This window comes from Sphaeramia orbicularis, chromosome 4, assembly GCF_902148855.1.
Source record: "Sphaeramia orbicularis chromosome 4, fSphaOr1.1, whole genome shotgun sequence".
Lineage (NCBI taxonomy): Eukaryota > Metazoa > Chordata > Actinopteri > Kurtiformes > Apogonidae > Sphaeramia > Sphaeramia orbicularis.
Window position 1 is genome coordinate 51,162,945 of NC_043960.1, and position 14,450 is coordinate 51,177,394.

The 14,450-nt window shown below is 41.4% G+C and overlaps 1 protein-coding gene across 1 annotated transcript; it reads left to right on the forward strand.

Annotated features, from left to right (window-relative positions):
• The first annotated feature begins 5,825 nt into the window (after window positions 1–5,825).
• prrg1 (proline rich Gla (G-carboxyglutamic acid) 1) lies at window positions 5,826–14,450 on the forward strand. The gene is made up of 4 exons (XM_030133190.1): window positions 5,826–5,910; window positions 7,524–7,560; window positions 8,396–8,556; window positions 13,855–14,450. Exons 2-4 carry the CDS (start codon window positions 7,551–7,553, stop codon window positions 14,317–14,319), a joined length of 636 nt encoding a protein of 211 aa, XP_029989050.1. The 5' UTR covers window positions 5,826–5,910; window positions 7,524–7,550; the 3' UTR covers window positions 14,320–14,450.

Here is a 14,450-nt window from a genome sequence, read left to right on the forward strand (position 1 = left end):
TTGTCACTCACACAATAAAACTTCACCAGCATGTGCTGCTGTATTTCTGAAGGATTTGACCTTTTCTAAATTCACATATGCTGTCAAAACATTAATTAAAACCAGAACTTTGTGCACATAAATCCACCACCACCCCGTCACTTCTACAGTCATCACACTGGAGTCGAACGCAGAGGCACCTGTTCAGGTCCGACTCCAGCTGTCTGAGCGCATGCGCAGATAGTGTACATATGTTCACGCTTGTCCAGGATGTGATCCACTTTACTGATGCCTCTGTTGAAGCGCTGGCCTTGGTCAGTTTAGTGAACATGGACTGTTGTTTTTGGACTTTAGTTTTCAGCTCTTTTACCTTCTCTTCACGGAGGCTGATTCCCACTGGAGAATCTACAGAAAAGTTGCTGTGAACTTTGGTGAAATTCCGCTCCACGTTGCATCTTTTACTGACTTCCAGAACGCACCACAGATCACACACACACACACACACACACGTCTTTCACATTTGTCAAACAGAAGTCCGTGCCTCATCGTTGGTGAAAATAACTCCTTGACTATAGTTGGCCGACATCGTTGCGGGGCTAAACCCACTACCTGCCTGGCATCTGGCTCATCCTGGGCCCCACCCCTCTCCAATGACAGGCAGCAAACCAGCGCTAAAGTTTGTTTGACAGCTAGTTGACCGTTTCATCTCGGGAGGGGGACACTTGTAATTTTGATTGGGTGGAAATTTAGACCTGTCCTACCAAATGACGAATCAAGTTTGTGTTCTTATATTAGTGACCCTTGGGGAACCACCGGTAGATCGCGAGCAACGAACCCTTAACTAGTTCTATTTTTAGAGCAAGCCTGCGGGCGACTCGCGTGGTACCTGCGGGCGACCTGGTGCCCGCGGGCACTGTGTTGATGACCCCTGCTCTAGGGTAATAAATATTGATTCAGTTCACCCACCCAACAGCACTCTGTGTCACCACAAGGGTGTTATTGCAAAGTTTAAAATGTTAAGAACAACTCAAAATCGGACAAGAACAGCGGCCTCGATAGTACAGGGTGTCCTTTAAGTGGTCAGGATTAAAACCAAATAAAAGCTCTTCTAAAAATGTCCCTAGAGTTAAAAGGCAAATCTGCCGTGTTAAAATGTCTGCTTAAAAGGAATATAGAGGGGACTTATCTGGAAGAGGAGTGCATCGCGACCACACCTCTGTTTTCTCACGTTGCTTCCCCTCAATTCCAGCCGACGGCAAAGCTCCTTTCCTGTGCTCCAACCACGCACCTTCCCAGGTCCAGGCCTCCTCCGAGCGTCCTGTTAGCTCTGTGGAAGCTCTCGTCCTGCATCGTCTCTCTCTCCTGTGCTGGCCTGCTCCTTCTGGCTCGGCTCTTCCTTCTGCGTGGAGTTTCTGCTGCTGTCCGGAGCCTGTGCTGCTGCGTGGAGTCTGCGGCTGTGTGGTGTGCCTGCAAGCACTCTGCAAGAAGTCTGTCAGATCTGCCGGCGCACCTGCCGCTCATCAGCTGATTGTTGCCGGAGTTTGAGTAGTTCAGGACAGTCGGACAAAACACATGTGCACTAAAAACACACTGAAAAGAATCACACAAAGTTAAAACCAAAACATGTACATGTCCATAAAAACTGACCCCGTCACATCTACAGTTGTATAAAACAGGCACGTGCACAAATAAGGCCCAAGGGAGGCTTTTAAAAAAATAAATAAATAAATTCCTGTTCTGCATGAGGATGTACAAGAAAACGGTGGTGCTGCACTAATCCGAGGCTTTTTCACCAGACAACAGGAGTGCCGTCTATAGTCTCGTGGCGATTAGGTCACTTCCGTTGTCGGAGTGGTGATTAGCTCACTTCCGGCCTCGGGCAGGGATTGCTTTCACACCGCAACACTGTACTGGAATCTGTGCAATCCGTACCCAGGATTACCTTCTCAGATGGACTCGGGTACTGTACTCGAGCACGGAACATTTACATTCACATTATTAAATTTAAGCAGACTTTTGGGTCAAACGTACTCGGATACGGGATTGCGGGATACGGGAAATCACATTGTAGGATTTTTAAAGAATTTATTTGTAAATTATGGTGGAAAATAAGTATTTGGTCAATAACAAAAGTTCATGTCAATACTTTGTAACATAACCTTTGTTGGCAATGACAGGTCAAACGTTTCCTGTAAGTCTTCACCAGGTTTGCACACACTGTAGCTGGTATTTTGGCCCATTCCTCCTGCAGATCTCCTCTAGAGCAATGATGTTTTGGGGCTGTCGCTGGGCAACACGGACTTTCAACTCCCTCCACAAATTTTCTATGGAGTTGAGGTCTGGAGATTGGGTAGGCCACTCCAGGACCTTGAAATGCTTTTTACGGAGCCACTCCTTCCTTGCCCAAGCAGTGTGTTTGGGATCATTGTCATGCTGGAAGACCCAGCCACGTTCCATCTTCAATGCTCTCACTGATGGAAGGAGGTTTTGGCTTAAAATCTCACGATACATGGCCCCGTTCATTCTTCCCTTAACACGGATCAGTCATCCTGTCCCCTTTGCAGAAAAACAGCCCCAAAGCATGAGGTTTCCACCCCCATGTTTCACAGTTGGTATGGTGTTCTTGGGATGCAACTCAGCATTCTTCTTCCTCCAAACACGATGAGTTGAGTTTTTACCAAAAAGTTCAATTTTGGTTTCATCTGACCACATGATATTCTCTCAATCCTCTTCTGGATCATCCATATGCTCTCTAGCAAACTTCAGATGGGTCTGGACATGTACTGGCTTAAGCAGGGGGACACGCCTGGCGCTGCAGGATTTGAGTCCCTCTCGGCGTAGTGTGTTACTGATGGTAGCCTTTGTTACTTTGGTCCCAGCTCTCTGCAGGTCATTCATCAGGTCCCTCCGTGTAGTTCTGGGATTTTTGCTCACCATTCTCATGATCATTTTGACCTCACGGAATGAGATCTTGCATGGGGCCCCAGATCAAGGGAGATTATCAATGGTCTTGTATGTCTTCCATTTTCTTACAATTGCTCCCACAGTTGATTTAGTCACACCAACCTGTTTCCCTATTGTAGATTCACTCTTCCCAGCCTGGTGCAGGTCTACAATTTTCTTCCTGGTGTCCTTCGACAGCTCTTTCGTCTTGGCCATGGTTGAGTTTGGATGGTTGAGTTTGGAGTCTGATTGTTTGAGGCTGTGGACAGGTATCTTTTATACAGATAACAAGTTCAAACAGGTGCCATTAATACAAAGTAATGAGTGGAGGACAGAAGAGCTTCTTCAAGAAGAAGTTACAGGTCTGTGAGAGCCAAAAATCTTGCTTGTTTGTGGGTGACCAAATACTTATTTTCCACCATAATTTACAAATAAATTCTTTAAAAATCCTACAATGAGATTTCCTGGATTTTTTCTCATTTTGTCTCTCATAGTTGAAGTGTACCTCTGATGAAAATTACAGACCTCTCTCATCTTTCTAAGTAGGAGAACTTGCAAAATCAGTGGCTGACTAAATACTTTTTGGCCCCATTGTAAATGTTTAGTACCTGTTGATCCACTAATCCGATTAATACATGTAAATAATTGGTGTAAAATGCAGTTGGTCATCTTTTCATGGTCATCAGATATCACCCATTTGGACATGCATATGAGCACGCAGCGCGAGGAAGCCCCGCCCCACTGAGAGAGACAGCGCGGACAGAAAGCAGCTTTAAGGCGCTTTCACACAACATATCCGAGTCTGTATCCAAGTACGCTTGATTCCAAAGTCCACTTTATTTTATTAATGTGAATGCAAACAAGTACTGAGTACCGTACCTGAGTCCATTTGAGAAGGTAGTTCTGGGAACGGACTGCGTGGACTCCAGTACGATATGTGGCCGTGTGAAAGCGATCTGTGCCCGAGACCGGAAGTGAGCTAATCACCACTCCAACAACGGAAGTGACCTAATCACCACAAGACCATAGACAGCGCTCCTTGTGGCTACCCGATCCGTACTCAGAAACTGGATCGTTACCCCGCAAGTGCGATGCACAGAGAAACACGTCTGTGTCCTGTTATGTTTTTTGCTTTTCATGCGCTATTCACGACAGTTTAACAATATTTCAATTTTAGAAGCCTAAATCAGTATTGTTTAAGCAAAAACATCAATTTATTATTGAGAGCATTTTCTTGTCTGTTATTTTTCCAACGTACTTGCTTCATCTTCAGAAGTGGATCCTGGTTGTCCATGAAACTTAATGCCAATCTCTGATTATCATTTAGCTGTCCTGCCGGTTTGCCTGCTCAATAGTGTTTAAAAGTTTATATTTAACGTTGCTGCACAAGGCAATGAAGGAAACAGTTTCTATGGAGTTTGAGTGATTTTTTTTACTATATCATCATGCAAAGACATCACACACAGCTTCTCAGTATTGAGCAAAAACAAGATATTGGGGTCCAGCCCACTACCCAGAGGTGGATAAGACTGTAGCCTGAGTTTTTCCTACAGAACGTACTGAAACTGCCATGAATTTCATGCAATGTTGCCATGTTATTTTTATTTATTGCAGTTATATTAACTTTTTTTTTCATTAAATCTTTTTTCAATGATGTTATATTAACAGTTATGTACACGGAATCAGCCATAAATGACAACAGTGAATGATGGATGTGACGTAATTTTGCGCATGCAGGGAACCGATCTGGTTTCCGGGTACGGATCGGGTAGCCACACTTCTGTTGTCTCCTGAAAAAGCCTTGGATCAATGTTGCACCGCCGTTTTCTTTTACATCCTTATGCAGAACAGTAATTTATTTATTTTAAAAAAGCCCCCTTTGGGCCTTATTTGTGCACGTGCCTGTTTTATACAACTGTATACAAGTAGTCAAGGAATAAGAAAGGGTTCTATTGTTCAGCAGAAAGTGTTATTTTATTCAGTACAGTGGAGTAGGAATTTGTTCCTACTGAAAAATTCAGGTTTTGCTGACAAACAAAAAATATATATATATGTAATTTTGGGAGAAAAAAAACTGTTCTCTTTATGCACAAAACACGCACCGAAACCGAACTGAAACCGTGGCCCAAAAACCAAGGTATGGACCGGACCGTGGGCTACCTGTACCATTGCACCCCTAATGTTTGATAAAGCTCAGTGTAAAATCAAAGGTTATTATATCAGATGAGAGAAAACTTAAGATAAAGTGACTTTTTCAACAAAATAACTGAACATAAAACAAGATAAGATAGGATAAGATATACTGCATTTTATTGATCGCCCATGAGGGAAATTCAAATGTGCAGCAGTACAAGAAAAGAGGCATCAAATACAATCGAAAAATAAAGAAAAGATAGACATACAAAAATTTGTTAAAGTGATTAAAAATTACATAAATAGCACCATGCTAGTTCCATGTTCAGTTGTTAGTAAATTGGATCCAAATGTGTTGAAGACTGCAGTGCACATATTATTTGTAGATGTCATTGGATTTGTTTGTTGTTGTTTACATCTATAGATATTTTTTATATATACTTTTATGCTGTTATCGTTATTGTTGCTGTTATTTCTATAGGCCTACATATTTTTATATATACTTTTACCTTCATACTTTTTGTGGTTGCTGTTTCAGCTGGTTCTGGAATAAAGGAGAAGGTGAGTGTCTTTTCACACATGTCTCTTTCAGATTTTTACAATTATTTTCTCCTGTTCAAATTTCGTCTAATCGAATCGTTGAAATTAATCAATAGATTGATCGATAACAAAAACAATGCATACCTACAGCTCAAATCTGAGCTCCTCTCTAAATGGTCCCTTTAACTCGCGTGTACGTCGGTAGGGGGCAGTTGACGGCAGCGCCAATGCGCCTGCGCGCTCTGCATAGCAACACTCCGGGACAGCAGAGGAGACGAGGGGATTGTCTGTCCGCATTAGGGGGAACGAAAACAGGTAAGTTGACGCGTTAAAGTGCATTTCTTCTGCTCACAAACGACCGTGACACAGGAATTAAATCTGTAATATTTCGCGTCAACCTTTACTCGTGAACGTCCGGGTCATTTAAATCATGTGCGTCTCATTAACATCCTAAGCTGGAGGCGCATTCATCCTACAAATCATCTCCGCTTGTCAGTACACGGTGAGGGGCGCAGAGGGGTCCGTTCTGCCCCCCACTACCCACTACCCACTGACGGTCACCACAACCGCAGTTAAGCCTAGCTGAGCCTATCAGTATCGGAACCGTGTTGCTGTTGTGTGTCGGGGCGGCGGTGCTTTGTCCGTGATGTTTCCTCTACTGGTGTTCTATTTCCAGCGACTACGAGCAGGATTCCCGTAACATCCATGTGTAACAGAGGCCAACAGCCGCCATTGGTCACTGGCGGTACGGCTCATGTTCAGCGACGCCCTTTTCATGCCTGACAAGTGAAAACAAACAATACAGACTGTTTACTTTATTAGAATATTTGCAGTATGTGTTTTAGCTTCCAAAAACAAGTTGGGAATTTCTGTCAAATTCTGTAAGCCAAATAGTGTCCTAGGATAATACAACGGTGGCATCAGAACATTACAACCTGTTTAACTCAAAAAGACCCAGTGGTAGTTTTGTGGCAGCTCCCACATAATTTTTTTCTCTATATTTATCGTTTTTTAAGTGATATAAAACCATTTATTGTAATATTATCCCTTTTAGTTTGAGGTTTTTCCTGTGTGAATCGTGTATTTTCCTATATTTAATTCACTGATCATGTAGATGTTCATAAAAGCTCAGAGTAAATACAAAGGTTATTATATCAGAACAGAGAAAACTGAAAAAAAAGTGACTTTTTCAGTAAAATATATCATTAACCGAACATAAACCAAGTGTCTCCTTCCACTGTCATTGATCAAACTCCATGGGTTCTACTGGTGACTCAATGTTGTAGATGACTATGTTTCCACGGTAACTATGGACTTTCTGAATGTCCAAATGGGTCATATCTGATGACCATGAAAAGATGACAAACTGCATTTAACACCAATTATTTACATGTATTGATAGGTTAGTGGATCAACAGGTATTAAGCATTTTCCATCAGTAGTTGGTTTTGGTCACCAGTGGCTGTTTAGGTCTTTATGGGAGGGATTGAATAGGAATATGAGTAAATCAGATACAGATGAACTTTATTAACCCATGAAAGGAAAATCACTTTTTTCATCAGCTCAATAAAAAGAAAGAAAGAAAACAGCAATCATCAGTCAATGAGTCATCTGATTTCATTGGTTGGGAAGAGTCTTCTGTACCTCTCTGTCCTCTGAGACATGTATATTTTCATATATTTTGCCCTGCAGTCATAATAGTTGTTGAAAATGTTTGCCTCTTCACTTCATGTTATCATTGTTAAAATCCAGTGTTAAAATCCAAAACCCAAAATTTCCTGTGTGTTGTTCAGAGTTTTTTCTGCCATTGTTATATCAAGAAAGGCCCTAAGGAAGAGGTGCAGTTTTTAAGGGTGAAACCCATTTAATGGTTGTTTGAGTCACCACTTCAAAGACACACACTAATGTGTGTTTTTTGTTTTTACCAGATCACCCCGAGCAGAGTTGCCCGAATCATGGGGAGTGGTAAGTTAATACATACAAGATATTTCAGTTTCCTAAAGGGGAAGGTCGCAGCCTATGCACATATACATAGCCTACATTTCCTCTGAAACTCCTCCAGTTTCGTCCCTTTTTTTGTTCCTGTTGTGTTTTCAACATTGTTTGCAGTTCATGTTAGAATGGAATGTGACTTCTCTATTTTTTCCTGCTGTTGTCTTCATACCACAGTTCCTATTATTTTGCTGGGCATGTTCCTGTTTTTCTCCTTAATTTCTTTAAGCCTTGTGCTGATCACATCTGTGTAGTTGTGAGTCACTCTGACGCCATTACTAGTTCATAAAGTAGTGCATCAAACATTCCCCGGGCGTGTTGTGGCATCTTGTGTTCAGTTTGTGTGTGAGAGTTGATGCTCTTATTCTGGATGTGTGAAACACAAGCTGCTCTGTCTCTCTAAGTTCATTCCTCCAGTTTCTCTTATGTAGCCCAGGGATGGATTCCTAAATCAAAGAAGCTTTTGTTTTTATGCAGAAATGTGGGCGCAGGGCAGCGCTCGGCTCTGCTCTACTGCCTTTGTTTCACTCCCCACCTCTCTCCCTCTCCCTTTTTGGGTTTTTATTACCATCTCTATCCTCTTTTCCCTTCTTCTGCCTCACTCTTCTTTTCAATACTATCTTTCTGCCTTTGCTTAATTTCTCCCCACTCTTCCTCCTCCTCCTCCTCATCCCCCCTTTTCCCTCCTTGTCTCTGTTTATCTTGTTTCATGCAGGTTTTCTCACCCATCTTTCAGTCTTTAATTGTTATCCCCTGTCTGCCTGTGTGTATGTGTGTGACCTCCCCTTTCTCATTGCTGTTGTGCTAGTGTTCCTGCCGGCGGACGCGGCCCACTCCGTGCTGCGGCGGCTGCGCAGGGCCAACTCTCTGCTGGAGGAGATGAAGCAGGGCAGCATCCAAAGGGAATGTCGGGAGGAAATCTGCACTTATGAGGAGGCCCGGGAGGCTTTTGAGAATGACGAGAAGACGGTGAGGGAGCAATTCCTTCTCCTCTCCACCTTAACACATTTAGGAATAAAAAAATAGAACTTATTAAAGCACACACTGTATAGAGCTACTCACATGAAACACCTAAAGGGAACGTGTAAAGTCTGTTGAACCAATGCAAGTCAAATCACATTTATTTATATAGCGTCACATTATAATAAAAGTTATCTCATGACATTTTACATTTAGAGCTTGTCTAAACCAGACTCTTGAGCCAATTTACAGAAACCCTACAGAATCCTCCAGGAACAAACACTTGATGACAGAGAAAGGAAAAACTTCCTTTTAACAGGAAGAAACCTCGAGCAGACCCCGGCTCTTGGAGGATGGTCATCTGCCTTGACCAGTTGGGGTTAAAGGATGAGAAAGAGAGAGAGATTGGAGAAGGGGGGAAATAGGGGGAGACACATAGATGCACAGCAAACTGAACTAGAATTGTCAAAGACTAAAACAACTGTTGTTAGTATATGGGCTCAATGCACAACCCCACTACTTCCTGAACTGAAGGCAGCTCCTTTATTTTCTGTCTTTCATTATTGGACACACTGGTTAATCCAGGTGTGCCTGCTACTTCTTGTTGTGACTACTGTGGTCAGGCACACCTGGATTAAACCCTGTGTCTGACAATGAAAGTAAAGGAAGTAAAGGAGCTGTCTTAAGTAGTGAGGCCGTGCATAGAGCCCATTACCAATAACTAGAACAAACGTCCATAACTGTTAATACTACTACTCCAAATACAAGTATTAACAGTGGATATACTATTATTACAGCTGTTAGTACAAATAATACAAACCTCTACCATCTATGTAACTATATAATAAAAATTATCGCAACAATATGGACAAATGATTGATGACAATGAAGGCAGGAGAGAAGGAAAAACCATGCAGAAGTCACTTAGAAAGGCTGAAACTGCTAATGTGAGACTGAAGTTGACAATGTATGCATGATATAAGTGCTAGATTTATATATTCATCACACCACTAGCTGTTTTTCAGTGGCTATTGAAGTGATAGGCACTTGCAAATAAGAAAATGAGCCATTAACCCATAAAGATGCAAGCAGCCACTGGCAACCACTGATCTAAAATGTTTAATAACTTCTGATCCACTAATCCTATCAATCCATATAAATAATTGGTGTAAAATACAGTTATTCATCTTTTCATGGTCATCAGATATGACCCATTTGGACATTCAGAGGCTCTGTAGTGAACGTAGAAACACCGTCATCTTCTACAACATTGATTCACCAGTAAAACCCGTGGAGTTTGATCAGTGACAGTGGATGGACACACTTGTTTTTACATTCAGTTATTGATATTTTTGCTGAAAAAGTCACGTTCCTCAGTTTTCTATCTTTCTGATTTACTAACACTCAACTTTAATCTGAGTTTTTATGAACATCTACATAATCCATAAATTGAATATTGGAAAATACCTGGTATTCACTAAAAAATGCTACATACAGAGAATAATATTATACATATATATTATATATTATATTATACACTCGGAGAGCGCAGACCTCCGCCAAGGCAGATCAGCCCTCCCCCCAATCAGCTCCAAAGTCTAATCATTTGTTCCTTGTGCCAGTATCAACATTTCCCGAAAATTTTGTCCAAATCCGTCCATAACTTTTTGAGTTATCTTGCTAGCAGACAAACAGACAGACAGACAGACAAACCCCAATGAAAACATAACCTCCGCCATTTCTTGGTGGAGGTAATGAATGAGCACAGCATTGTCCTGACCAAGAGATTGTTGGGTCCTACTATCAGCAGCGTTTATACTGATACTGATTGAAATTATTGAAATCAAATTATATGATTTGGTTGTGATTAAACACATTATTGCTGGTTATGGTGCAAAAAAAGTCTACATTTTATAGGTAAAAATTGTCTTGAGCCATCACAGTCAACCAGTTATTGTATGTCTGTAAACTCCCTCCGTGCAGAGTATTCAGTAGGAATCTGGTGAACCACGTTCATTTTCCGATAGATGAACAGAAACTGTTACCTCATTCTGTTCAGAACTATCCATTTGTTTGACAGTTTGGATTTGAACTATTAAACACCAACGTCTCACAGTAATATAAGTAGGCTGGATAGCCACCATGGTCAGGTGGGCCTATGTAGGTTTATACAGTTCTGCATAGATGTCTGGTGGTTGTTCTTGAACTACTTCTGTCTCACGTCTACACTTGGATGTAACACCTCCTTTTCCTGACTTTGTGATATTTTCTAAAATCATGCCGTCGATGAAGTCAGAACCATGATGTGGGTAAAGTTACACTTAAACCAAAACATAAAACAGACGGGGAAGCCTCGACAAAACCACAGGCATTAGCCAAAAATGACTGATAAAGACACAGTTTATTTATTTACCATTGGACATATAAAGGGTAGGTGCACATTTTACATATCAACATTGGAATTATTTGTTTTGAACAAATGATGCTGCCATAGTCACATGTATACTGTCACAGTGCAGTAAAGGATGGAACTTGGCAGCCACGGTCAGTCTTACATGTAAAGAAAAGAGTCCATAGTGAAGGTCAAATATTCTAAAATCTAGGAGTAAGTTGGCTGGATGTGTTGTTTTTTTAGAGGCCAGTGTTAAATGTTTAAGGCCAGTAGAAGATAGACTCAACCTATAGCTATTTTCTGTAACTGTTTCTTTTTACCTCTTTACCATAAAAAAGAATGGCTGTCATCACCTAAAGAGTACAGATTCTCTAAACCAGTCCTTCTGTGTGAGACCACTTTGCACTTACAGGGTAAATATTCGGGAACTAAGGAGAATGTACATTCCAGGTTTACAGCTTCAGCTTGGTTAAATCTAGTAGCTATTTTCTGAAGTTGTACTTTTTGTTTTGATGCTGTTTTTAGTAGGCTGTGGTCTGGGAATAGGAACAAAAAGTGATCATTTGAAACCACATGACTACATTAATTTGTTTGTATAAATCCTCTTAATTCATGTGGTCTCAAAAATATTTGTGCAGAGAAGCATAGCTTTAGATTCTCCCCTCAGTGATTTACAATGGAAGCATATTCGTCAAGGAAAATATCAATGGTTTATCAATGGTAAACATTAACACATCTGTGATGTTGTACAAAAACTCAGTTGTCCTGATTCATTCTTGTTTGGTTTGGCTATTAGAGCTAGATGCTGCAAATCAATATTACTACTGTTTTGTAACCCAAACCATCCACTGTATGCCACGAAAACCACACTGTCCCTACTGTTACTCTGCATGTTTCAGATATGTAATGAAATCCTGTGGCAGGAGTGGGAGCTTGTGGAATGTGGGTGTTTTTTCAGGAAGTGATGATTATCAGCAGGAAGAACAGCCCAGTGCATGTTGGGAGAGCGGCATACTGGTCAGACTATTGTGAACCGGCTGGAGAGCAGAGTCACGTAGATGGGATGTGCACTGTTGTGTGGTGGTGGTGTTGTGTTTGGCCTGTTATTGTTGCCGTTCTTTGTGTTGCAGTAATCCAGATAAAAAGTTTTCATTCACTGGACACTGTGTGAACTCTGACCTTTGGCTTAGGAAACAATTTTGACCCACAGTATTTACAACCAGTCTGCATGAATGAAGCTCTATTATTGTCTATTGTCTTAACTTTATGCCACTGCTGAAGGATGAACCTGACAGTAATGGAGCTATCAGCATTATTCTTGGCTGAATTATATATCCGTTTGCTTTTTCTCAATAAGATAGAATGTGGTAGGCTTGACATGATTTAAATATACAGAGATCATTTGTGAAATATTCCAAAGTATTACAAAATGAAAAAATATACCACATACAATGGTCAAAAATAAAAAAATAAAAAAAATCTCATACTTTAATATATATATACTTAAATATATAAAGGCCATTCGTGAAGTATCAGACCTCTGTGGTTTGTGTGTCTAGGCTCAGTCAATCATGTGAGATCTGTATGTGTTTTTTTGGATCTGTTTTGCAAGGCTGTTTTGCAATGGCCTTTGACTTTTTTTTCTGAAAATCACACAAGTCACCCCCTGCAAGTTACAGGGAGCTCCTTTCTGATTTGCCTTAAAACCACATTCACCAGAGGTGTGACATATAAAAATACAACTAACAGTCAAACTTTTACACTCATTGAACATATGCTCAAATACTCTAGTTTTGAGATTAATAGTTAGTAATGCCTGTTCTTGACGGAAGTCAGTGTAGCTGAAGAGTGGGGGCTGAGCTCAGTGTCAGCCTCGGCTCTCAGCCTTGATACTAAACCCTCCCAGACTTCAGTCAGGGCAAGAGTTGGAGAGTCTGGGAGGGTTTGAGATGGTATCAAATGAAATAGGACAGCACATTTTTTTAGTTTACTCACCACCAAGGCTCTTCAGAGGCAGTTTGCTGGACTTGAACCTCTTCCAGGCTCTCAGCTCAAACAGGGTTTTACTAATCAATGTTCTCATAAAGTGAGATGGCTGATAAATGGGTGTGTAATCACAGCCTATCATTCTGTTGATCTGATGTACTTCTATTAACCCACTTAAATCCTTGTTATTGTAGTACATTGTAACATTCACCCTCTGTTTCCTCTGTCTGTGGGGTGTCCCCTGGTCATTCTGTGTTTATTGTCCTCTCTATGGTGAAGTGTTCAGGAAATACTGACTTACAGACAGTGGATAGAAAAGGCTCAAAATGTTAAATGACACTCAATGCATTGATCAATGTATTGATTATTTTCTTTGATTCGATTACATGATTATTTCAACAGGTGAAAGAAATAGTAAAAATGTGAAACAGACATGTCTGAAAAGGACAAATAACTGGTCCTTTATTCCAGAACCAGCTGAAATGGCAACCACAATATAGAAATAACGACAACAAAACAACAGTATAAAAGTATATATAAAAATATCTGTATATATAAACGACAAACAAGTCCAGTGACATCTACAAACAATATGTGCACTGCAGTCTTCAACACATTTGGATCCAACTTCCTAACAACTGAACATGGAATTAACATACAACAGAAAAAATAAAGACTAATATTTGTAATGTTTGTGTGAAATTAAGGAAACAAAGCTTTGATTCAGGAAAATTGTAATGGTATGTTTTTTAATCTATTCAAGTAGATTAATCGATTAATTGTTTCAGCTCTAGAAACATTCCTATATATTGTAATAGTTAATGATATCAATATTTTTATGATGAACATGTTTTACCACATTGTCCAGTTGTCGTTGCATTTGATGATCTGTCCAGTCCTGCTGACGTCTTTGTGTTTGGTTCCTTCAGAGGCGGTTCTGGGAGGAGTACGTGAAGGAGAGCAGTCCGTCTGGAGGTCTGGAGTCGGTGGTGGGTGGAGTCCACTCTCTCTACCTGATTGTGCCATTGCTGCTTGTCGTTGTGATCATCGCTGTTGTCGCCATCACCGTGTGGCGCTGCCACTCCCGCAAACGCTCACAGCGCAGCCCAAGCCTCGGACACTCGCATCATGATCACGTCCTCTCTGTGGTCTCTATGGACCACTGGGGGAGGGGTTACCACCACGGTGACCAATCAGAACTGAGCGTCCACAGCAGCCCAGCATACCCGGGCTCCGAGCTCACGTCAGGAAGGGGAAGTGCTGGAGACCCGCCGCCATCTTATGAGGAGGCTGTGGGCCACGCAGATGTCCAGATAGAGACAGAGCCCCCACCTCAGTACGAGGACATAGTCAACACCAGCACCACCAGTGTCAGCGGAGGACATGGGAAGTAAAGACACCACAACAGAAGCTCCTACACACACGAAGAACATGTCATGTAGCAGAGGTGCTGCTGTGGCATCACCAGCGTTCCCCACTACACACACACACACACACACACACACACACACACACACACACACAC

What these genes read in the sequence shown, in the direction of transcription:
- prrg1 (XM_030133190.1), top strand. An exon ending in TTGAGAATGACGAGAAGACG is followed by an intron (nt 8,557 to 13,854) that starts GTGAGGGAGCAA and finishes TGGTTCCTTCAG; the next exon opens with AGGCGGTTCTGGGAGGAGTA.